Raw genomic sequence first — 27730 nt, forward strand, 5'->3', positions numbered from 1 at the left:
GTGTGTGTGTGTGTGTGTGTGTGTGTGTGTGTGTGTGTGTGTGTGTCTGTGTGTGTGTGTGTGTGTGTGTGTCTGAGTGAGTCAGCGGTTGTTGTGGTGTTGCCTTTGGTTAGGTGATTCACAGGCTACTTATGGTGAACACTAGCAAGAATATGTCAGGCAGTGTGCTGTCTTATTCAGAGGTATGGTAATGAGATGTTACTGAGATGATAATGAAATAATTATCATTGTGGAGATACCTGTCTCTGAATTACATTTTCTCATTGATGTGCTCATTGAGCAACTTGTGTTAGGCACTTAGCCTGAGTGGTGAGGATGTCAGTGAAGCCCGGGAACTACCTGTTTGAGAATGCATGCATATTTAATGTGAGTATGCTTTCCTTCTCTATATCATGCTTTGATACTGTCTAAAAGAACATGTTAGTTGAATGGGTGTTATCAGTAAATACATACTGCATTTACTCTTGTTCCTGTAATTTATGTCATGACTAAAAAGTCTAAGCAAAACACTAGTTCACCTTCCCATTAAGACATAAAGTCATTTCAAAATGATGTTGGTGAACTATTTCTGAATGGATCTAATGTCTGTAGGTCAGTGGGAAACTCATCCAAATCATTTCAGACTGCAGAAGCTCAATGAAGGATACATATAGTGGAACGAAACGATGCCACAGAGACTAGGATAAATAAGATTCACAGTATCTATACACAAAATAACCCAGCAGTATCACAGAGACATTACATGTGAATGACTGTGGAGGTCATTGTGATACTCTGTACTGAAAAGTGAAGTAATCCTATGTTGTTCACTTGCGGTGTCAAGAAGAATGACATCATGCCAACATTAACATATTGTAGGGAATAACAGGAGCAGACAGTAATAGGACCATATAAGGTGCCTTTTGCTTATAGATAAGGCCATAAATATATTAACAGAGAAGAGAGGCATGTGATTTCTGCATTGAGCATCAATCAGAAAATGCATGCAAATGCTTAAAATTAATTATCTTGTACTATGGTACTGAGCGAATAAACAGTTATTGTAAATTTTTTTCTACTTTTCCTTTTTCTATACAATGCAATTTAGACAATATTAATTTTTCTTTATGTGCCTTGGTGTTATAGTTTGTCTCTGACTCCATAATGTGAAATCCATCTGAAGGGGATAAACGTTGACATTTGTACACTTGTCTTCTTCCGCCTGCTGACCAAATATTCTAGCAGTCCTCTGCAATGGCTTTTTCCTTAACGAACATGCAAAGAGCTGCTTTGATCATGTGTACCTTAACTACGTATTATCACAACCAACTACCATGTTTCACCCGTGGAAAAGCTACTTCAAAATATTTTAAGAAATCTTATGTGTGCTGTAAGTAAAAATGGCACTGAAACTTTATCATCTAATTTTTTGGTACATTTCCACAAGTTTTACCCAGTCTGTTTTTGAAAGATGAACCTCAATCCCAAGTAATAAGAAATATGAGAATATTTATTTTTTTAATCTGAGCAATTGTTATTGTATTTTATGAGAAAACAGACTCACAAAGGTACTAATTTTCACACACATTTGGATTTCCCTGCCTTACGTTTTTCATGCAGGTACACTGGGTGTTGTTTGCTCAATACATTCATTTTTATACACGATTCCTGCTCTCACCTACATTTTCAACTCTGCTTCTGCTTTGCATCTTAATGTCTGAATATGTGAAATGCCACCTTGTCTTTTCAGAAATAAACGGTGTCATTATTTTAATTTCTGTGTTGACTTCTCTGGTTTTCATTTTATCTATATAATATGTTTGAATCTGTTTAAAGTTGTCACTGTCTCTTTTTCTCCCACTTTCCTACTATTTATTAATTTTCTGAATTCTCACAAACATATGTGTCTAATGCATGTCCTTTGTCGTTATGTTTCAGAAGCTCTGTAATTTTACATTCAGGATTTACTTTCTCCCTGGTGTAAGCTTGGTGTAGGACCTCTAATCCATTTACGCACGTCTAAAGAATTTCTGCTCAAGTCATCAGCATCTTAACAAAGCTCCAAGTCCAATGTCTAATTCCATTTGAGCTTCACTCCAACCATTTCCGGGGTAAGCTATATAACAATTGTGTCAACTGGCTACAATAATGTTTATTGCAAGACCTCATAATATAGTATTTATATGAATAATTATACCTTTTTTGTTAACCACGATGGCTTCCAGCAGCCACCATTTTGTACAGAATTTTCTTTGGTGCCCATTGTTCTGAATTTTACTTTCATTTCTGTTTATTATGGGCATCCAGGGTTCCATTTCTGCTTTTCTAAGACTAGGTCTCTGGTATGATAGATAAATGCTATGACACAGCACCAGAAGACTAGTTCTAAACATATTGGTGGTAGACATAATTTCAATATCAGTTCCACTATGAAAAGTTAAGTCACAAGTTAGTGGGGAATCGCATTAACAAACTCAAAAAGTCCCCCCCCCAAAAAAAATAACAGCAATGAAAAAATCTACCTGAAAGGGTTTTTTTTCATAACTGCACAAATGTGAAAAATGAAAATAAATCTCTCAAAATGAAGTAATCAGTGCAGGTTCATGCATAGAAACCACACAGTGAAACAATGATTTCCTATAGAAACAGTTATCAGCATTTTGCATTTAGGAACCTGTGGCTTTTGAACTTGATATTCATGTAATATAATATCAGGGAGCTGTATTAAGATATATATATATATATATATATATATATATATATATATATATATATATATATACTTTTAATGCCATGTTAAAAATAAATGCAGAAACAGAATTAGCAGTTATGTGGACCTTCCTTATATTTCCATATCATATTAAGCAATTAAGAACACTATTTTCATTATGAGGCAGCTGTTGTATTTAATGAAAAATAAAAGCAGTAAAATCTGTTAGTCATTCTGAAATTCAAAATCAGGATCTTGAAAACATCAGAAAATGATAAACTACTGCCCAGAATCCATTTGCATTCCAGTGCAATTTCAAATTTTGGTCATGGTTTTCAGTTACCTGTGATTAAGATAATGTTGGGCACCAAATGAGAATTATGATTTACCCTAACTTCTGACCAAATGAAAGATAGCAAAATGTATAAAAATGGGAATACTCATTTTTCCTAACATCCTTTTCCATATGCATTCTTTCTGAATCTAGCCTCTTTTGAAATGTCTACTGTAAATGGTTCACCTATTAGATGGAGAGGGGGACACACAAAGGCATAGATGACACCTGTCACGTCCCCATTGTAGCCTTCAGAAGACTTGATGCTTGTATGTGTCCTTAAGGTTGTATGTTCACAGATTTGCCTTCCAAGTTTACCTAGCAGCACATATCCACAAAAATAGATTGAGAAGAAAATGAAAACAGAGGAGAACATATTGTTGTGTAGATTACGAAAGTCATGTTTAAAGATTTCTTGGCACCATCCAGAAAAAAAATGCAGAACAGCAGAGAAATAACTATACATAACAAAATTACTGGAATAGCAAACAACATTACATCACTAATAATCCAAAGTTAAGCCAGATTCTACTTATTTATGTCTATGATTATGCTCTAGGTGGGTATGTCTGAAAATGTTTTATCTTTTTAATAATTACTGGTGAATTGTATTTTCATTCCTCATTAATGTTTGTTTTATCCTGCTAAAACAGGGTTTGCCTCCCTTGAGAATATTCCACAATGTACTCAGCCATGGCGTAGCTGTTAGTAAAACATACTTACAGATATCTAAATGTCTTTCTCTATCTCTGGGAATTAAATCTCAGAACTGTTTCCTATGTGTTATGTGCATCACAGTACTTAAGCAAATATGTTATAAAATAATTGGAAATATAAGGCTTAAGTCATCTTCTTCCTCAGACTGCAAATATGTTGCACATGTCACATATTTTCAATTACATATCTCATTTCAGTAGTGCCTATTACAAGAAAGCTACATTTAAGGAAATAAATGGTTCAGTTATTCTTTTTTTATCTTGTAACCATTTTTTTCATAAACTAATCGAACACATTTTTCAGCCAAGTCCAGCAAATAATTCACAGTTTAATCTAAACACGGTAATAATAATACACACTTCTGCAATGATTATGCAAAGTTTTCTTATGTATTATTTCATTTTCTGTTGTCTAACACTGGATGTCAACTAGCTACATTTGTAATTTTCAACCCTTCATGACACAGCCAAAACAAGAATATGTCAGAAAAACTTGAGATTGCATAGTAATGTGAGAAGTCACTAGGGTCATTTGTAATGTTGCACCATGTAATTAAAAATATATATTTCCCTAGGAAATCTTTTCTAAGTGGTTTAGTCAGGATAACACAATGGTGAATATTTTAGAATTGATAATTAATGACATATAAAGCAATTATTAAGCAGTCAGTGTTCCTTTACATAAATGTTATAGATAGACATATACACAAATACATAGACAGACAGATTGATAGATAGACAGACAGATAAAATAATCTAATAGTATGCAAACAAAACTACTTGCCTGTTTTTGGATCTATGGAGAAATAAGGTTGCCCCTTAAGAATACTGTAGACCACTCGAGCACTGTTTCCATACGTAGGATCATCAGCATCGGTGGCCTCCACTTGCGTTACGTATGTACCTGTAGAAAACAGCTAACAGTTTATTGGTGAAGCAAACTGGATATGACAACATTTTACACATAAAATTAGCTCACAGTTAAACAAAAAGAAACAGGATTATATCCCTAGGCTTGTTTTTTACTGTTAAAAATCTAACAGCTATTCATTACTAGAATGATAATTGGATGTACTGTGTGTTAATGCACTGATCAAGAGGGTATTTTACTGTTTATGGATTGCTGCTTTGACTACACTTACAATGAAATAATACTAGATTGAAACATTGATTTGAAGACTGAATTATACTTCTCAAACCCAGTAAACAGTGACTATGAAACAGCTGAGATTAACCAGAAAGTATTCCCTTAGTAATTGCAAACTGGTAATTACTAGCTACAGTGAAGCACTCGAAAAATCAATGGCACTGATTATCTGTTATATGTGTGGATATTGCTACTTTGGCAGCAGTTTGCTATTCTTGCGTATAGTAAAGAGTGGACCAGCATAATGTAAAGTCATAAGGTCATGATCTATCGATGCTATCCCATAATAATCAGACAAGGGAAGATGTGTACTTGTTGAATAATGTCCTTATGGTTTGTTTAGTATTGAAGCAAACACTTTGGTGGTTAAACTTAATTTACCTCTTGTGTCATGCAGGTTTTTCACAATGTCATTATTATTCAGAATTAATTTATGATTACGCTAAAAACAGCAAAAGGAAATTGTATTAGTTTTTTTTTCTTCACATCAAGGGTCATATCTCATTCAATATTATGCTGCCAGCATTAGACCTGCTCAAACATTGTTGTACTAGAGAATGCAAGAAAAGAATTGTGTTATGCTGCAGCAAATGTGTCCTCACATTATTCTGAGATCTTTTCAAATTCTTTAGTTTGCAGTGTTGTTAGCTTTCGTTCTTCCATTGTTTTTCTTTAACTTATCCTACAAAATTGCTAGATTAACAGAGTGTTTAAACTTAATTGAGTGAGAGTCTCAAAGTAGAGGAGAGGAGAAGTGAGGTAAATTGTCATTGTATTTGATATCTCAGTTTTTTGAAGCTTGTATGGTAATCCGTTATGTCTGGTTATGAATCATTTCTAAGGAGCACACTGGTTCTTGTTAACAGAAATTTGCAAAAAGTCTTTTCCTACGCATCCTCAGTAAATGGCACAGCCCTCTGTACCCGAATGCATCACAATAAGACCTTGGAAGTCACAATTAATATAATAAACTTCATGGACTCTGCACTTTTTAGAAGTTATGTAGAAACCTCAAGAAAGTGAAACTTCACAGAGTAAAAACCTCTGTGCAGTAAAATGCTGCAGAACCAAATGTATGAGCATGTTTTAGCATCATTTACAAATCTTCTTTAAATTGCCAATGTAAGTTGCACTGAGTATAACTGATGAATACTTTATGTGGTTCATCCTGAACTGAGAAAATATAGGGCAGAACTGAACAGCACAATGTGTTGGACAAAGTTGCATAGTGAAAGGCAACATGCAGGATGTGACTAATTCAGAGACACAGGTAGCACTGTCATGCAAGCAGCCAAAACTGCACAGTTATCATCATATATTGACTGTATCTTATTACAGAAATGAACAATATTGTAGTAATGAGCTGTATTGCAAATGCAAATGAGGGTAAATGACATAGCAGACAACTTAGAAATGTATACAACTTGTGCAATCAGCCACAGACGACAGCAAGTCTGTACACCCTGATTTCTCTATGAACAATGATGGGGACTGCACTGTAATGCTAGGATAGCAGAACTATTAGCTAGATATGGTATACATGCAGGTCATTGAAGCACTGGTAGTTAAAGGACTTTTGTTAAAAAAATGAAATGTTGCAATGAGTTTCACAACAATATTTTTTCTGTGCAGGGGTTGATTCATATAATTTTTTTTTGTAATGTGGGGCTTAGGCCTGCTTGTCTTCCTGTATTTTTTTGTTCTTTTTACCTTTTTGGCTCCCCTTTTTCAGTAATTAATTTTGAGTAAGTAGTTATTCTTAACACCATGTTTGATTGCATGTTGATTGATTACTGAAAAGTACATGCTAGATACCACTATAACAAGCCAGTGTGGTAAAGACGTGGTGCCCCATCACCATCTATGTAACCAAATGATCTAACTGCACATAACATATCCTCACTTCCCTGACAGGAACCTAGCCAGACACTACTGTGTGTAAAGGGATGCAATGCAGCAACTAGTAGACTTGTACCACCCTCACATGAAATCTCATGGGATGCACTGAATGTTGACCCATGCAGACACTGAGTTGTGTGAAACATTGCTAATCCTTGCTACAGGTATTTTACAGTGATCATCAAGGGCAATGGTGGTTGCATCATATACATCCACCTCACAAACATTACATGCAATCTTGTTTTTTTTTTTGGTTCCTCAGATGTCGCTGTTACTGGCCTGACCCCTGGTACTCATTGTCCAAGAGGGTTCTACCAGCTACTCTCTAACCTCCCTTTTGACTGTTTTTTCTTGGGCTGTTCATGGATTCTGAAGGAGTGCTGGTGGCTTGGTTCATTTGTGCTTCCATCCAGAAGGGATTTTTTTTTTTTTATGACCTACACACTTCCCTTTCCCCATCCACCATGCTTATTGTTTACATCTGAAAGCATCTCCCTTCTTGAACCATGCCCCCCCTTAGGGAACATATCTGAGTGTTGTCCCACCTAGGGTGGGCAAGCCCATTCCTTCCATGCTGCATTATCAATTGCCTAAGCCACTAATCAAATGTGGGTTGGCTGGCATGTAGTCAGAGTTTTATCCCTGTACACCAACAGAGTGGTGTTACGTGCAAACTTAGATGTAATCCTGCTGTATATGGAGGAGCATTGTGGTTCACAATGCCCATAGAGAAAATAATGTACCAAAAGTTTGGGGGAGGGTATTGAAGGTACACAAGTCACTATCAGGATAGTGCCTGGGCTACATGGATAACAGTGCATCAGCCCAAAAGTTTTCCACTCCATTTACTGTCAAGTGGTATGTGAAATACAGGTTATAATATAATGCCCAAGCAGTTCTAATGATTCCCACTTCTAGGAAAAGTCTGGTCTGTACCAGGAATTTGTGTAGGGTGTTAACCCATAGGGATGTCTTACTGGAGATTTTAGATATGTATCCACTTTTCCCAAGTCTTCTTCTTTCGGCTTTTTCCCAGTTAGTGGTCGCCACAGTGGATCACCTGTCCGGTCATGATTGGCAGTGGAGTTTTACAGTGTCGAGTTGCCAGCCCGGCACCCAAACTTCCACGGAAGGCACAAACACACACTCACATCTAGGGCCAATTTGGAGTGTCCAATCCACCTACAGCATGTCTTTGGGATGTGGGAGGAAACCGGAGCACCCGGAGGAAACCCACATGACCACAGGGAGGACATGTAGACTCTCCACAGAAGGCACCCCAGCCGAGGATCAAACCGGAGAATCTCTTGCTGTGAGGCGACAATGCTAACCTCTGCACCACTGTGGCCGCTCATCCACTTCTCCCAAGTAATGAATGAAAAACAAAAATTCAGCAAGTCATGGAAAAAGAGCCAGACTACAAAACTTAGCACTAGAGTCTATTTTAATGACAAAACACAAACTTCATCAGAATTCTGATGAAGTTTGTGTTTTGTCATTAAAACAAACTAAAGTGCTAAGTTTTGGAGTCCAGCTCTTCTTTCATGACTTGCTGTATTTTTGTTTTTCAGATTTTAGATGTGTCCTAGAGCCATGACTCATAAGACAGATGTATAACCTAGAGAGCATTGCTGAGATGCAATACAGCCACATATTATCTAAGACTCACAACATTACTGCACCTCTTCTAAAATTGATGAAGGGCCATTTCTGTTGCCAAGATTATCCTGTTCAGCAGCTGCAGTAGTTTTCAGAGAACTGAGACAGGATACCCAGTTCACACTAATCATCATATACAGGGGGTGGGGCACAGTCACATGAATCAGCAGCAGTTGGCACAGTAGCGGGAGGGGGTAAACTAAAGCTGTAGATGAAAATGTATGATATGTGTGATCAGTGCCCTACCACAGTTAACATATTTAAGTAATGCGGTCATGATACTGGAGCAAAGATGAGTACACTGCATAGAATGAGGGTACAACTTCAGTAGAGAAGTAAGTATCCAACAATGTGGCTACATATTAAGAATGGTTTGCAGGGAACACAGCACTACGCATATGTGCATACATACAACAGGTGTTGTGGGTCTTCAAGTGGGGATGATTCAGGCCTCTTATTCCACCCTGAAGTGTGCAGCCACACTATGGCACACCATGCACACCATTAGTGGTGTGATGTGGAGGACAGAACAGTATGTAAGATTGACTTATCTGTCATGAAGAGTTTATGCACATTACAGAAAAATGACGAGTGAGAACAGGAATGGCATCAGTTCTGGTGTAAAGCTGCAGACTGCCCATTGTTGGTAGTGATGGCAACCATGTACCTCTTGAACATTCCAGTGCATGGGCAATACTGTCATATAGGTTACTCCACAGGCTTCACAGCATACCTTTTGCCTCTACCAGAGCAGTCCAGTCATTCACCTCTGCCAATGACAGCTGTGCACATTCGTTCTTTAATGAACATTGTGAAATCTATTTCAAATAATGAATAAGAGGCATGGCAGTGATAGCTAACAGCCTGCTGCTCCTGACCCTTGTCTTCAGAAACTGTGGAGGTGCTAATGCCCACTGGAGGTGCATTAGCAGGAGGGTGAGTGTATTTTCTGAGTATTAGTGCAAGGCATGACTTGCCCTTCAATGGAAAAAAAGGGGTTGGGATATAGAGGCATCAAATAGGTATCCTTGCAATTCTTGGGTCATACTGTGCCCTCCATAGCAGTCACCATTGCTTAAAGCGGCAGTGTGTTCTCTGATTATACTCTATGGTTCATAATCATTCTTGTGCAATGCAACACTGACTTCAGGTTCATTGTTCTCTGGGGGGCCTCATACCCACAGCACATATGAAAACAAACAGATAAACACTTATGCGTATCATTACTAATATGTGACAATCCCCCTTGAAGGTACAGATAGCTATGCAATGAATATAACCTAAAGTATCTTGCATGACTGCATCTCCTGTAATGGATATAAAGTGCTAAGGAGCATCTTTTAGTTTATGGCACAAGCATACCAATAAAATGTGTTGCTTACAGAAGGGAATACCCACCTAGTGTATTACAAACAGAGACATGGGATGGCACATCCACTTCTTCTCACACATCCAGACCAGCAAGAGTTACCTGTGCTCTTCCATTATTCACAGACTTGGACAACAGGAACTTCTCCATGGCAATGAGGGTGGTTTTTGATGGTGGACCCAAAGCTCTAGACATCTTTACCGTTGCAATGGCATGGGGTCTTCTATTGGGCATGAAGAATTATATTCAGGAACCTATGCTTAACCATATAGGCTGCCTGGTTGTAGTCATCAACTGCATTCACATGCTCATTTGGTGGCCACAAAAGGGGAGCAGCTGCATTTACAGATGCCATAATCTCACATGAAGCACATTCAGTGAAGTCCTGGTTGCTCTTGTCTGTGTTCATGGTCTGCCAGTAGCACATTAATTTCTCCCACAATGAAATTCACAAAATGCTTTCATTCCTTTGATGTTATGTATCTTCTTGTAAGTGTAGACATACAAACAGATTATGTGCAGCACCATCTGTATCGGTCACACATTTGTTGGCTGATAACCTTAAATTCTCATACTTACCCTAAAGCAATATCACAAGACAGATGCTGATAGCAGTCTAATAGACAAGAATGGAGTTGGACTGGGTTGTGACATACACCTTGTAAATAGACTACACCCACTTGTTCCTATGAAAACACAGCAGCTGTGAGCTCCACATATTCATCATCATCCAGCAAAAGCCATCCTTTGTGCTTTCACCACCTCACCTTGTCCATCATGTTCTATATCTGATTATAGTTTCAGATGTTGTACATCATAACATGGTCCTCTGTGTTTGAGCTACCTAATGGGGGAACATGGTACATGTCACACAGTTTCACAGTCAATGCTTTTCTTACCACCCGCTACCACCATAATGCATATTACATTATGCTATCTAATTTCACTCCCCAAAGAATTCCTGACATAATAATAGAGTGGCATCACCTTACATGTGAGACAGTAGACTTCATCCAAGATTTGTGCTGGGAGAAACATCAGTGGCTAGAAATGCATTTTGCTAGCATAATACAGATTTATGATTCCAAAGGTCTACAAGAAATACGAGGTTATTTGGCTACCCTACGAAATACATCATTGTTCTGGGGCTTTCGCATGATCAAAATTGCCAATTTTTAAAAGATAGTGACATTAAAAAATCTGATACTGAGTTAGGGAAAAGTATATCCAGAACTGCACTTGTTTCTTCCCTGATATAGTGAGATAGTCAAGCTATCACCAAGTTTCCTCATTACCATATTATTAGGTTTGTAGGTGACTACTAAGCTAGGTGCCCTAGTGAGCCATTTGAAACCTAGCCAAATTCCCTTTTTATCATCTAATTAGCCTATTCCATTTGGTTAGACAGTGACTTTACCCATCCCAAGGTTGATAATTATGTATTACCCCTAATAAGAATAACTGAAATCATGTCATAAATAATTAGAGGGGACCCCTTCCACAGATCCAAGTTGTGCTTGGATCTATGAACAGTGATTGACTTTGTTTTATGTGGGTGGTGAGTCTATTCCAGAGCAGCAATATTCTCCTTGAGAGTTACCTGTCACTCCAAACCATTCTGTTGATGTTGCAGAAGATCCCTAGACTGAGTATTTCTGGTGCCATTTGAATTGACAATGTTCATTAAATCCATCAGTAATGGTTTGGAGAATGCCTTGTATGATATACATAGGTCATCTTCTAACAGTCTGATAGATTTCGAGTATAGTGACGGTTTTGAATCGGTCAATGTAGGATACATTGTTTAGGTCTTGTATTCTTTTAGTAAGGTATCTCTGTGGGTGTTCCAGTTGCTGCATGTGTCTGGGCAGATACATACCAAAAGGGGCATTATATTAAATGATTCACCTAATGAGGGTTGAGTAAAGTTATGCCATACACTCCAGCTCTGTTACCATGCCTAAAATTGAAAAGATTTTACAAATCACAGTGTGGCATACTAAAGAGTGCAGCAAAGCAGGGACTAGATAGTGAATAAGGAATATTAGACACAACATATTCTTTTTTCCATTCGCTGTTCCCACCTGGGATGTGTTGCACTAGTATACAACACTGCAATTTAATCAGTATTGTTGACAAAGTGCAGACCAATAGTATGTAGCATGCACACATGTGTTCTAAAGCTCTGCATATTCTTTTGTGTGTGGATCATCATTACAACAGTCAGTATTTATGAATCACACTGTTGACAGTTCAGCATACTAATCACCGCCCACCCGAGGTATTTATACAAGTGCTCACTATGTCATGAATTCAGACGCTCGTCAGCATGCTAGATAATACAAAATGATTCTGAGCAATGGCTTACAGAAGAACTTACCAATGTTTAAGGTGCATCTCAGCATCATGCCTCTAATATTAAAATACTGAGGGACATATTTAAATGTGTTTTGTATGGCACAATAAGATCCCTAGCTAAGCATAAGTTATAAAACTTGTAACATAGATTTACTATTTAAGAATGCTTATGCATGTTATCATAATTATATGTGTGTGTGTGTGTGTGTGTGTGTGTGTGTGTGTGTGTGTGTGTGTGTGTGTATGTGTGTGTGCGCGCATGTGTGTGTGTACATGCGTGTGTGTAGATAGATATATATGTGTTTCATACCTATCAAACTCTTAGAGGAAGAAATCTGGACAAAGCTATAAATAAAAGTGGGACAAAGGCCCAAAACTGGGATAATTTTGAAATATTGCTCTTAGAAAGTTGACATAATAACAGGTTTTGCATTAGCATGAATTGTTTGACGGGTATGAAGTCTACAACTCAAATGTCTGTCATTTTTTTCTAACTTCAATTGTTAATGATTTGCCACTAATTTGCCAGAAAAAAACACAATTTTATGAAAAATGGACCAAAAATGTGAGGCAAAAATCTCTATAGTTGAGAGGTATGAATTTTGTTTCCACAGATTAATAGAAAATAGATTACAGCACTCATTCAGCAATGATTCTTAAAGAAATTAAAAATTCAATTCTACTAAATGTTGTAAGGCACAGCAACACTCAATACAATGTTTAAGTTGACTATTCTGATAAATAATTGCAAAGCAACTGAGTGTGGGCATGATTGTTGGTAATGTATTAATTCAGTTGTTAGTCTTACTTTCAAATGCTACAGTCCTTTATAATACTAGGAGTATAGTTATCAAATTATCTTATTCTCTTAGCAATAGCAATTTAAAAATTTGAAATGAGCTGAATATTCTTTGCAAACTGTTATACCAGCTCTGAAACAATAAATTTACATCTTGAAACATTGTAGTTCTACTGTTCCTCATGGAATTCTGTTTGAAAGGTATAAGAAATGAAAACTTTTCACTTGAATATGAGCTCCTGAATTTTAATAATGCTTTATACAGAATCAAAAATGTAACAATGGAAAGTTGAATGGGGCAGTTCAGCTGCTCAGAGGTAGTCTATCAAGCGATGAGATCAGTAAGTGCCAGTGGTGTCAGACTGCATTACTAGAATTAATATTTGAAGTCACAAGGACGGTGCAGATACTGCTTTTGCAGGAAGGACTCAAGTGCTGTGTGTGTGTGTGTGCGTGTGTGTGTGTGTGTGTGTGTGTGTGTGTGTGTGTGTGTGTGTGTGTGTGTGTGTGTGTGTGTGTGAGTGACTATATGTGTGTGTGCTGTGGGGTCATTTACATGTAGCAGACAGCTTGCTTTGTTAGTTACCTATGATTTTTTTCCTAAATTGTGGGATAAGGTGGAATTTCAAGCAAAAATGTAGATTTAATATTGGCTTTACATGATATCTGCTCTGCAAAATTCAAAACAAGATTACATATTTCTGAATCTTTTCTTCTCAGTAGAGTATCAAACATTGTTTTTGCCTATGCTTCATTATCCTCACACCAGTGATTAAATCATTAGTAGAAAATGTTAGCAAAATGGCATCATGCTATCTGAGCTAAGCATTGAAATAAAATAAAATAAAATGCTTTTATTAGCAGATGATGACTTATTTCTGTGGTGTATTCAGAAACAGCAAGAAATACTCTTTTGAGACTTTTTTTTTCCTTTCCCACATGATCAGGTTATCATTTGGAAATTAAAAATCTTTATTGCTAACGGTTACTGTCTGGTCTTTAGATAATCTTAAATCTGAACTTTAATTAAATAGAACCAAATGGCAATGCATTCCTTACAAGTCTATTTATATATCACTTGGTAAGTAAAATGAGATTTAATTGGGCAGCCATAATGAAGTTATCTCTGGAGTAAATTAGTCATTTCACCTTTTCATGTGTTCTGATAAGATGTATATTATATAGATAATGAACATTATGCTGACCTTAATGCCAAAAATGTGCATGCTCTTCATATCATTTTTTAACTTCCTTCTTTCTTGGCTATAAAATAAATTAAAATATTTGCTTAGATTGCGCCAAAACCTTCATAAACCGAAGTAGAAATTCAGTATCCTTCCTGATCAGTTGAAAGGTGTTGTCAGTTTAATCACATGCTGTTTTCATAGAGAAGTTCATAGGTATATACTAGGTTAGCTGCCCTTGCAGACCATTTTAAGCCTAGCCAAATTTACTTCAAAGGTGAGAATCAAACACTGTACCTTATTTCAACGTGGTAAACATCTCGGTCATTAGCCTCATTGCAAAATGCGTGTTGACCAAACAAAAAGCCTGATCTATAATTGGAAGCTTCAAATGTGAAGGGTAGAGAGAGATAACACACTAGATTTAGTATTGTGAACAGCAGAGTACTTATAAGGACTGTGGCTCTGCTAAGAAATGGGAGCCAATGTAAGCCCATTAGCAAGTTGCATTGACAAATACTTTAGTGTACCAACAGTACGAATCTGCAACCTTCATTTACAGTTAAATGGAGTCTCTCTGTATTGTAAGATGAGAGTAATTATAATAATGATAGATCATATCCCTACCTGGAGAGAAGCACCTTTCTTGGTGATTCTTTGCAGGCATCAGGTATTATGATACAATACACAAAATTCTGTAGCACAACTTTAGCTGCAAAAGGATTTTATTAGTGATATTATCAGTATGGACTGGGAAAGTTAACTCACCAAGCCCATAATTCCATTTTGGTATATTTTTAGCTCGCTGCAGTACCTCCTTATGTCATCCATGCCTTTTTTGAGCTTGGCTTCTTAGTGTGACTTATTAGCTAATAATGGTTAGTATTAGACAATGCAAAGTTAATTCCAAAATGATACTATGATTCTGAATCTAAGATGTCATACAGTTCATAAATTAATCAATTAATTTGCCACTTATTATTCATATTTTTATATTTATATGCATATATTTGTAACTGAGATGCCTACCTGTTATTGCAGGGCATGGTGTGAAAGGTCATGATGGGAGACAGGATATATATGGGTTCCTATCAGCAGACCAAAGACGCATGTTTTCGAATGCATCTTGGTCGAACTGACAAAACCGAAACTGCAAAATATCGAAGCGGCATGTAAGCGAATTCTTTTCCTGGGAAAGAATTTGTTTGGCTGCTTCTGTACTTTGCTGTTTTTGCCACTGTAGTGCAGTCTCAGAGTTGGTATATTTAAGTAGGGGTGTGTGTGGGGGGCATAGCCCCCCATGTCGGGGGTGTGGGGGTGAAAATCCCCACTTAATCTCATGTTTTAATGTGCTTTCTTTTTTTTTTTTTTGGAACAGCGATTTTTTTTTTCCCTTGGAAAAAAATTGCTGTTCTGACAGTTTGGTTTTGTAAGCTTTTGCTTATATGGGATCAATTAATCACCATTCGCTTACCTAAGCATTCGGTGAGCTAATATAGACCCAATATATCACACTATATATCTGAGATATTGCTAGTTGTTTATTAGCAAGTATTAAAATAAATATTTCTATATGCACTTAATACTTCAAAAAAAACAAGTGAATTACAAATGGCTGCATGACACCAGGTGAAACCTTAAATATTCTTGAAGAAAACTATTTGTGATATTTGCACTGTAAGTGGCATACCTTTAGTTTTAGTAAATGTTGTTTCTATTGCTAATTATACAATGAAGCATATTTCTGCAAATATCTCATTAAATATGCACTGATAGAGAAATATATTGCTGCTATGTAAAAGCTTATGTTTAGTTAACAAAAGTGTTCTAACAGTATAAATCTCGGTAGTACATGTTCCAAAATATAGCAATTTGTTTGTGAAAAGTTAACAAAAATATAAATTGGGGTTTATATGCATTATAATATATTTAAGTATTTTTGAAATACTGTGAATGTGCTGTTATCACTACAAAAAATAATTCTAACTCATAACATTGTTGTTTTTTCCATTTGTATTGCTTTCTATTGTTCACAAAATGTTAAGGTGTTTATTTTATGATTTTTAAGTTATTTTTCAAGAAATGCTCTGGAATGGAAGATGAATATAGTCTGCTAGCAGTGTGACATTCTGCACCACATAGGTGTTAATGAATTAAAGAAGGAATGAGAGTGAGATGAATGTATTCATATTTATTTGCATTAGAGATTATATTTTGTGATTGCCTTTAAGTATTAGATGTGGTAATTTTACCAGTTTCTGAGCTGAGGAATATAACATAGCATTAGTTTTTGGAGGATTGATTAAGATTCTGATAGTAATATTGATAGCATACATGATCATTTTTAGTCAAGGCAGGTTACAAGTGAATTCATTAACAAAAACATAACAATGCAGTAGGCTTAAGATATAGAAGATTTGAGAATTTTGTTTTTCAAAAATGAGCCATTCCAATACTCTGTCTATACACTGAAACCAGACAATTTTGTTTTTCCCCCCAAATGAAAATTTCTGAGTTCATTAAGCAACAGACTGTTATTTTTTATGTCACATAGTCTAGTTAAGTCATGAACAGATCAGCTGTAATAAAGCCATCATTAACAGTGGCAAAAACTGCATTGTAAAACTGAGGAAAGCTATGGTTAGGAGTCAAAAGTGTGTTTCATTTCTTTCTAGACTCATTTAGGTTTACTAGACCAGACAACTTTTATCATAACATAGATTTTTGAGCTATTAGTTAAAATTCTGTAACAGAGAAAACATTGATGTCGTTTATTATTCAGAGGATTCTGTTTCCCAGTCTTCCATGTGGTTTCCCTCCCTCTTTCATCATATTTGTAGTATCTTCTGTGAGCCAGGGAGATTGTTGAGAGCTTAGGCTTTCATGTGCTAGAGGGAAGAAGGTATATTGAATTGTAGTAAGGGAAGAGATGAAGTATGATGGAACGTCATTGGGGTCAAATAGTAAAGATTGGGGGACCAGTTAATAGTACAGAGCAGTGCATCTATTTTGCCCAGTTTTTGCTTAGGAAAATGTATGCCAGCAGCTGTTTGTAGTGAGGTTTTCCTAGTTCTGTGTGGACTTGTTGCCCTCTCTCTCTCTCTCTCTCTCTCTATATATATATATATATATATATATATATATATATATATATATATATATATATATATATATATATATATATATATATATATATATATATATAATTATAGATAGATAGATAGATAAACTAAAATATGCCTTCAAGTTCAGTCCCAACCAACACACTGAAGATTAAAGACCTGTTAAGCTTCCTGTTATTGAAAGACTCCTCTAAGGCCCTAGATCTACTTACAAAGAAAGCCATGGGCCTATACCCTGCCTATAGTGTAGCTGACATTAAGGACATACAAAGGCCTATTATTAAGTCCACCAAATCGGTCTATTTTCTGAGAAAACCTCATTACTTTGGTTAAGGGATACTGAGTTGGGATAAGTAATCAACAAGAACCATCCTGAAAATGAGGCATGGCATCATCACCCCATCTCCATTCTATGGTCAGTGTAAGACTAGGTACAGAGATTTCACTTTGATTTATCTGTGCTCTAATATGATGCTAGTCCAATCTGACTTTGCTAATGCTGAAGACTGAATGTCTTAATTTTGATAATTATTTACGATTTTGAAGTTCACCTTACAAATAGCAAAAAAAATAAAAAAGCGTTATCTGCAGTAAAACAATTTTCTCATTATACACCAAGACAAACATCTGTATGATAGACTATATTTTTGTCTTTGAGAAATAGTGTAACATATTTTGAGTAAATACACATGGTCACTCTTGGATTTTCAAAACACACCTGGGGATACAATAAACTCTGTGTAAGTTTAGTGAGAAGCCTACGCTGAATTTGTGTGTTTGTGTGGTGAGCAGCAGTGCTAACTGCATATGCTTTAGGTGTGCTGTTTAAATGAAAACAAATACTGTTTCATTACTAGCAACAGTGTTACTGGCCATGAAACTATGTAAAGCAACACAGACAGCAGCAGGCATGTAGTTAACTGCAGGCAAACTAGGTCTGAGTGTCTGTGTGAAATGACACAATGATTACCAGGGTTTTTAAGAAAGCAATGTATAGAGTTCCACCACAATACATGACTATGTATACAGTGCAGAGTATCGTGGAAGCTGGTTTCAGGCATACTGAACAAAAGTTGTGTAAATAATCAGTAAGGATACATAGACTGCATTATAAATAAATAGTCAGGGGAAGTGTGTTTATTGAATAGGGATGCACAGATAAATTGTAGGACTTGACATAGAGAAAAAGGACAGGAGAAAATGTTAATGTACAGTAGATGAGTATGTAATTGAAGACATGAACAATAATCACATCAATGTGATATAGTATGAACTGCACAGAGAATGTACATGTAGAATGTACCATCTCCCAGTATGATGCCACAATCTAAACAAGAAATGATAGACATCAATAATTGACTTAGCTTCTGGTGTCAGTCCAGGGGGATCTAGTATCTCTCAGCCTGCTATGAGATGGTTGACAGGCTGTGCTGCTTTACCAGCAATGGTCTGCACCTGTGCCCTCAAGGCTGTCAGATGCTGGCAAAGGCACTCAGATCCTCCATAGTGCCTTTTTCAGGAAATGTCAAAGTAACAGAAGTTCAGAGGTATAAAACTCCACTGGAAGCAAACTCATTACATGCTGAAGAAAACATGTTGCGAGCACTGTAGGTCATGGGTGTGCAGTCACACCCCCATATAAAGTTGACTCTTAAGTGATAGTTCTATGTAAAGATATGCAAGTAACTTGCTGTCAGATTAGAGCACCTACATATATAGTTAAAGTAGTTTGCAAACACGGTAGTTCATTTTATTGCCACAGCACAGGTTTGTCTTGAATAATGTCAGAGTGCATGTTACAAAGGATGACATAATCACTGTATGCTACAACAAGATGTTTGGAAGAGTGCTGGACACAGGTGTTGACTCATGTATCATTCTAAAACTACCTATTTTCGGAGTACAGTACTTAACATAAGTGCCGGAGCACAATTCTAGCTGTTATGGTATTGGAGAATAGTTTATAGCTCAAGACATCAGCAGTCTGGTGAGAGGAAAATTTTAATAGCAGTGCCCCACATGATGGTGTAAAATGCTCTGTCTAATGTCAAGCAAGTGTACAAATACATACACACACACACACACACACACACACACACACACACACACACACACACACACACACACACACACACACACACCTGTTAACTGAAGTGAGAAAAGAACCATTACCTATCTAAGTACACTGACTACAGACCCTCACATTTAATGCAAGCATCGGAGCACAAATCTAACTTGGGGAGTGTCAGACAACACTTTATAAGTGGTAAAATCAGAATTGTCTGATGACAAGAAGATGGCAATAGTATCCCATATGCTGGGACAAAATGCTCTCTCTAATGTCATGCAAGTGTGCAAACACACACCATTTGATTGCAGGGAGATTAGAAACCCTACTGAACTAGGTATGCAGCCTAGAGAATTCAGTAATTAATGCAAGCACTACTGCACAAATCTGAATTTTATAAGGCTGCAGGACAATTTATAGTGGATGACATTAAATTTGGATTTTTGAGAGAAGATGTTGGGGTGCCTGAATGAAATGGTTATGTAGGCATGTTCAACTGTCAAAATACTGGTACTCCATGGGATTTTAGTGATGACTGATGAATACACAATTTTGCTCTTCTAACTAGACATACACACAGCCATTGACTGCAATAAGATTAGAACCCCTACGTAAGTGTACAGAATAGAAAACGCAGTACTTAAAGCAAGTGCCATAACACAAGTTTGACTTTTATAAAGCTGCAGGACAATTTATAGTGGATAACATCATCAATGGATGTTTGAGAGAAGATTTTGGGATTCCTGAATGAAATGGATAGCTAGCCATTTACAACTGTCAAGATATTAAAGATCTGCATGTTATCAGATTGATGATTGTGCAAAGTGTAGCATTTGCTGTTGTGCTTCCAATGTGCAGGTATACCTTAAACAGACAGCTTTGTAAACTATATGCAAACAGCTGTCCAGATTACTATAAATATTGGAAAATCTGAATGTGTATTGTCAGTATAAAGATGTACATGGTATATAACAGAACATTTTTTTTATTTATTTCGGTAGTGTAGTTGATTTATTTTTGAACAAGTACTGAGACACCAAGTTTCAAGTGCATGGGTGCAGATAAAAGATGGCTACAATGTAAATATGTGCTCTTTCCTTAAAAGTGCTTTCCCTTTGTTTGTGTTTTTACATGTACTTTTATGGAATGAAGTCTAAATTTACAGTAAGGATAATAAATACATACTATTGTGCACTTCCCATAGCACACTGCCTAGTAGCAGGTTTGCACGACCGATGGTAAAGTGTTTGCTCATGCAAGATACATATTTCCACTGCTTTCCCTGTTTATGTGTAGTTACGTGGTGAGCAAACACAAACCTTATTCTAAAATTATGAGAGGTATGAGTACTGATTGTATGAAATACACCTGCTGCTTTTCTGACTCTGTGGCTGCAGGTGTAAATGCATTGACACATAATTTTTTGGAGATCAGATCTTTAAGCTACATTCACTGTGTGTTGCTTTAATGCAGCATGTTTAAGTGACACTGTGCAGAAGTAACCACACTAATGAAGAGCAGTTCAGCAATGCATGGCATTGGTATATGAAGCCAATCTCTGAACAAACACAGAGGCCAAAAAGTGAAGATCTTTACTGCTTTTCTTTTACTTATGCGTGTGGTATATAATTCTGTTTTTTTTCCAGATTAAAGGTGTTAAAATGGAGTAGATAGGAAAGTGGTGAAATGGGGGCAAGCAGGAGGAGAACAAAAAGAAAGCAATCTAGGAACTTGCAAGACGGAGGAAGGAAAGAACCATAGCTATCCACTTCTTCAACAAAGTAAAATGAACTTGTATTGAATAGTGGCTGAATTTGGACTGTCATCTCAACAAAGAATGGTGACAACAACACAATCATGTTGTATAGCCAATTGGACCGAATCGACCATGTCAAGAAGACATGTGTGTGAAGTGGACAGCTATGAAAAAGTATGATATATTTATTTATTTATTTTATGGGACAGGTGCCCATTTTTTTTTATTTTTACTTCAGTAAGAGAGGAATGCTCAGTGAAGGATGAAGGTATTTCTGGGTCAGGAAAGTAGGGTAGGCGCAGGATGCAGATGCAAACAGGATAAACATGACAAGATATAGGGATGGTGAGGAAAACAACAGTTTGGGAGATACCAAGACTGCATTTAGGGAGGGGACAACAGATGTCCATGCCTATCAGACATGGGGACAGTGAGAATCTAGTCCTCTTCTGCTAAACTGTTGTCACTGTCCGCTTACTCTGCTGGCTGTTGGAGTGCTTGACATAATCTCCTATGGATGAGAAGTGAAAGCAGCAACTCCACTCAGAGTAGGCAAGCACCAATGGTGTTGAGAATGACCCTACACACCAACCCTGGTATCTTCTGGTGGGTGATAAAATCCCTGACAGTACCAGTAGTCCTGGAGGGTACTGCAGCACCAGCTGCTGAGTCACTACCTGAGGCTGCAGGCAGTGCAAGGACAGCAGAGGCAGTACTGCCAGGTTGGGTCCCAGAATTGCTGGGTGTCAGTGGAGCAGGGGAAAGGCTGAGCCATTGGGGTTAGCCTACCTCCCTGTGCTGTAAAGCATTTTGAGATTTGTCAGAGATGGATGACATGGAAACATTTTGATGAGACATAGAAGAAAAAAAAAGAAAAGAAAATAAGAATTTGGATGATAGAAAAAAAGAGATAAAAATTCACCATCACATGTGACATACCATGTATTACCACAAAAATAAAGTATTTTATTTGAACTTTTACAATTAAGTATACTTTAACAACTATGAACTATAATTAATGATTGTTCAAAGTAAACATTGCAATGTACATATACTGCAAATATAATTGGTCCAGTTATACAGATTAAATTAACAGCAGGGCATTTATGCCACTTGTGTATGAATTAATTTCTGTAATTTTTTTAAAGGATTTTACTATTTTAAATGTGTGGTATTTGAACCCAAAACATCTAACTACAGACTTAGAGTTGACTGCTACAGTTGGCTTGTGCTACAGACTGAAGCATGGATGCTTGCTTTTACAGTTAGGATATACATGCTTACTTTGCTACAGCTGTATAGAAAAGAAATGCATTTAAAAGCTGCAATAATACTTATAATATACTGCATAGCTATCCCTTCCTTTCCTTAGTCTCTCTAGATGCTCAGCATGGGCTTCTCTATTTGCCATAATCTATGCATTAGCTGTTAAATAAAGAGAAAAAAAAAAAAGAGAAGAACATTATCCATACCAGTCTTGCTTATATGCACCTTTCTATATACTATAAACTCTCTTTAGGAGTATACTTACACAAATGTGGGATGTTACCAGTCCTGAACTCATCCAGCCGCTGGTTGGGTGTATCCCACTTGCACCTTTTCATGTCATTAAAGTGATGCCTACACTATTCCCCAGTGTGTGGAATACCAGTCATACTTTAGACAGTCTTGGCCAGATTATTCCAAGCCTCAGACTTGTACTGGGAGCCAGTATAGTCCCCCTGCAAAAGCCTTCATTTGTGGTGCTTTACAAGGAGTCCAGTGAAGATTCTGGACAACTCATCACCCCAACGCTGTGCCCTAAATTGGGCACCTTCCATTCTATCACCAGGAATGCATGTTTACTGGTAGTGTGCAAACCTGATCAACAATGCCAACCATGTTTGCATGACATTAAGCGTTGAGCAACAGTGCCAAACACATAGGGAATCAGTTTTGGAAACTGGAATGCTAAAGTGACAGTTGGTATTAGTTGGTGTTTTTTTTTGCTGCTGCAACTGATAGGTAATTTACTGTACTGGGGGAATAAATTTTATGACCTGACACATTTTTTGTCTGGCTTTACACTCTGATAAAATTAGTTTTTGCAATATGGGGTTCAAACCTACGCATAAGGGACAAAGCTTTTTCTTACAGAACAGTCATTTTTCATCTTTTCCACAGAAGAATTGCTTCTTGGACATACTCATTATTTACATATAAATACACATGACAGACTGAAGGGTTAATCAATATGTGTGTGATCTGACAAGGTCATAGTTTATACATCCCGGTGAGTATGACTGTTATTGAAGTCTGAAGACCATCCAAGGCCAGAGAACACAATTATGATTAGGGAAACATATTAGTCAGTATATCCTCACTCACACAAATAATTCATATAAGTGTATTAGAATAAAGTGTAGAACCCTTAATAAAATTTGAAGTGTGTAATTATTTTTTTTTCATGTGAATGTTAATATAAAGTAAAACGGAACAACAGTAAAGCTACTTGGAACTGACTGCATCAGAACACAGGACCACCTGCATTGCACTCCTACACTTATATCTGCTGCTATAGGAATAGCTGAATAACAGTTGTGTATTTTCCTATTCATTACTAACTTCTGTCTGTTAACCACCTCACACCTCCACTTAGCGTGCTTGCACAGTGCGCAACATACCCAATAGAATGTATCTGTCTGTTTCCTTTCTTCAGGTGTTCCAGACCTGCAGGTGTTGGGGATGGTTGTTACCCAATGTGCAATGCCTTTTAGCAGGTTTGCAGAATGGAAAGCAAAACATGCAACAATGTATCCTTTTTTGAATTTGAGACTGTCTGCCTCCTATCTGCAGGTGTTCTGTCTGCTTCTTGTGTGTGCCACTAGTCCAGGTTGTTGTGATGGTAAGTGATGTGCAAATGAGCCAAGCAAAGCTAAACTTGTTTTAGCTGTGTAAGCAGAGTTTATTCAGTTTCATCCTTAAAAAGTCAATGGTGTGACTTGATCCATGATCTACAGATAGTATATGCTGTGTGGATCAATGTGTTTAGCAGGTGTGCTACACACACAGGTTTTTCACAGGGTTTGCAACTGAAATCTCAAAATGGATGCTGTTGAGTGATCACGTCATTGAAACAAAATATTGAAAATAACATCGTACAGGCAACAATAATGAAACCAGTAATGTCGACCCATCCCATTCAAAAAGTCAGCATTACCCAGTGTATCCTGCCTTCCAGTCACTTCCAAGTAATGTTTAGCAGGAGGGCAAGCCCCCCTGCACCCCCTATTTTGGGGGTAAGCTCCCCATGCCCCATGCTAACTATATATACAAACTCCAAGATCACACTATAGTGAAGAAGTGGATACATATCCAAATCCCCACTGTACTGCAATTTCCAGATAGGATGTTAACCTCACAACATCGAATGCACACTATCATATAGTAAATTGTTTCACAGGTATAGCTGATGTATTGATTATCAAAGAAGTACATTACATGGCATTTATTGTGTTTATCTATTTCTCATGTCTGTGCTAAGCTGCACACTGCACAATCACTGGCATTTAAAAAAGAGAAATCTATAAAATAAACAACACTTCTAAATATATGTTAGTACACATGACAGATTTTTCCCAACTGTGGATTTAAACTCTCATACCAATGAACCTTAACAGCAAAGTAAGGTAGCCTTATCCCTCTTTGCCACAGAAACTGCTTTGTACCAGAAAATGTAAATCATTGTGCATACAAGCAAGTAAAAAATCATCCACAGTTTTAACAAGACATATGGCACTTGTACACTTCTGAGTTGTTTGTACAAGTATTAATTTCAGATGCAGTGCAATGAGTGCTCACACAGCCATTTATAACTATTCTTTATCAAAATGCAGCTCTGTTTTATCTCTATATTGTGTTTATTCTTCTCTCATCTGAGCAGTAATTTGAGACATTCAGGTTGTAAGGCATGTTGTATCATTTTCCTTAAAATATGTGAGAATATTAAAAGGCAATAATATACAGTTTTGAACAAATGCAGAGGATATTGGATGTTACTAACAGAAACTGTGAATTGTGTGCTTCTCACTTGCTTTTAAAACCTTGAAAAAACTATTTCTACATGGCTGTTACACCCAGTGGAGGTAAGGGAGGCTGAATTACTATTGTGTTTTCCTTCCCCCTACCAGTAATAATTCACAGTTGCAATTTATTAGCAAGAAACACTGAGTGAGTACATGCACTATGTTTACGTCTGCTACATGGAGCCAATATTTTAGGATTAAGCAATTCTAATGTGTCCACACTACATTTGCATATTCACAGCATTCAGAAGCCTGAATCTACACTATAAAAAGGTAACTGTGTAACTAGGGAACTTGAAGGTGAGGAAATTTTCCATTTATCTGCACAGAAGACTACTGATCTTGATAAGTTATGATGGTTATATACGGGATATGTTCGGTGTCAGTAGGAAAAATATTTTTAAGTATATATGCCTTAGCAAATGCTACTTTTATCTGTATGCACTTCCTAAAAGTTTACTGATGTCATAGGCATTTTGTCTTGACATTTTACTTTCTCAGATGCACAGCCTTATTAACTTTCAGCACAAGTGTTACTGTTACAACTGTTTCTCTTTAAACTACTCCATTGTTATTTCAATGAAATGTAAATGCTCTATATGGTCAATGACATAGGGGTGTTAGCTTTCTAGGATTGCTCATAGAAACCTATAGGGGAGTGTTTGCCACAGTATATGTGACTGGCATGTTTTGGATTAAACCTTTGTTTGTGTGTGTCTGCGATATGCGACAACTACATAATCCTTTTTTTTATTTCAATAACCTGAACGTTTTTTTTTGTTTCTACAATAGGTAATACTGAAAAATTAATAATATATGTTATAACTAATCAGGACTTGTATTTATGTGATATTCATGTTTAGTATCCTTCTTTTGTGTTTTATGTCACCTAGGACTATGCCACCAAAAAATCCCAATCCCTTCAATACCCCCTTCAGTGACCCTGAAAATCCCATCATTGTGCAAACATTTCAGAGAAATGGTGCCTTTCTGCTTGAGAGAGGATGTGGGGATGTGTCTGGGTGAATGTAAATTTGGAACCAAATTGTGAACATACTAAATGCTGTTTGAAAATGCTGCAGGACATATGATCATGTGGGTCACAGGGCCACTGATGTGATTTCATCAGCCCAGAGAAGAACAGCTGCTGTGGCCTGTTGACAGCTGGCTACTGGGGGCAGCTGCTACAATGCCACCAGTGACACCAAATGAAGAATTTCTCTCCACAGTAAGTAATCCTGAAAGCTCACTGGAAAGTGATTGATGTTGGTGCTGCTGTTTCAGGGAGGACAAGTATGCACCAGGAGGAGCTTCCAGGCAGGCTTACCTATGTCAGTTTTTAAATGTGTCTTTTATAGTAAAATATTGAAAGCAATACTTAAGTTGGTTTAAGATTTTTTTTTTTAGGGGGAGGACGAATTATAAAATTGATGCAGTTAACACATTCTGGTTCATTACACATGAGCTTGGGGTGGACATGTCAGCCAAGTTTCAGTTAAATGTATTGTTAATGAATATATAAAGGCTAACATTTTCCCCTGTGTTATTGTTATTGTGATGATGGTGTCCTTACACTTTGCTTAACATCTTCCAGGGCCATCCTCCCTAGGAAGTATAGAGTCATCTGTACATGGTAATCCAAACATTTTTATTTGAGTGCTGATGAGCATTTCATAGAAGTATTCATTATCTGTATGTTCTATACAGTCTGTAATAGTGGCACTAGTGTTAGTTTGTTACCATATATTGAATTTTAGACAATGGGCAAACTGTGCATCAGTACCCTGATTGCAGAATGAACATTCTCCAGTGGGGTGTTGATGTACAACTAATGCCGACTGAAAAACGTGTCTGTCACTTTATGGCAGCATATCAAGCCGCTGTGGAGCTCAGACTCATAAAACGGAACAGCTGCCATTATTTTACTCTCACTAAGCAGTGATCGATCAAGCAAAACAGAAAAGTGTATGCTTGTTTCTGTCTGCATGTGTGCGTGAATGCATGCATGAAAGCAGAGAGACTATGTGTGTGGGAGAGTGAGAGTGATCTTGTGTGAGTGAATGTGTGTATGAAAGCAGAGGAGACTGTATGTGTATATGCATGCATGTGAAAGCAGAAGAGACTGTGTACGTTTTTATGAGAGAGAGAATGGGCTGTATGTAACATTGTTGTGTTTCACTTGCTTATTATTTTTTTTTATATATGTTTGATGTAAAATACTTCTTCCAACACCATTAGCATATACAACAGCAAGTTTGAAACATTAGGCGGAGGAACTATTTTACATTACAAATATATAAAAAAATAGTACTTAAAAAAATAAGCAAGTAAAACAAAATTTTACAGAGATTCCATTCTCTAAGTGCAATAATACCCCCCAGGGTATGTGTTAATATGTAATTAATGCCCTTCCAGGGGTGTAGAGGCCCTCTTCTGTAGCACTTCTGTTAATAACTCAGAACTAGTTCAAAATGCTCAGAACTAGTTCAAAATGATGTGAAGATTACTGATCCTACAGACATTGCCAACATACTGGCTGACAGGTTCAGTGCAAACTTCTCCCCCC

General features: G+C 37.0%; 1 protein-coding gene across 1 annotated transcript in view; it reads right to left on the minus strand.

Moving 5' to 3' along the window:
• The window catches only part of LOC122796967 (cadherin-12-like), a 2443257-nt gene that overhangs the window by 1803429 nt on the left and 612098 nt on the right, over positions 1 to 27730 (minus strand). The window contains exon 3 of the mRNA XM_044065738.1: positions 4524 to 4643. Coding sequence (XP_043921673.1) covers positions 4524 to 4643 — 120 coding nt within the window. The remainder of the gene's footprint in view (positions 1 to 4523; positions 4644 to 27730) is intronic.

This window comes from Protopterus annectens, chromosome 3.part0, assembly GCF_019279795.1.
Source record: "Protopterus annectens isolate FY-2018-M chromosome 3.part0, PAN1.0, whole genome shotgun sequence".
Taxonomy (NCBI): domain Eukaryota; kingdom Metazoa; phylum Chordata; order Ceratodontiformes; family Protopteridae; genus Protopterus; species Protopterus annectens.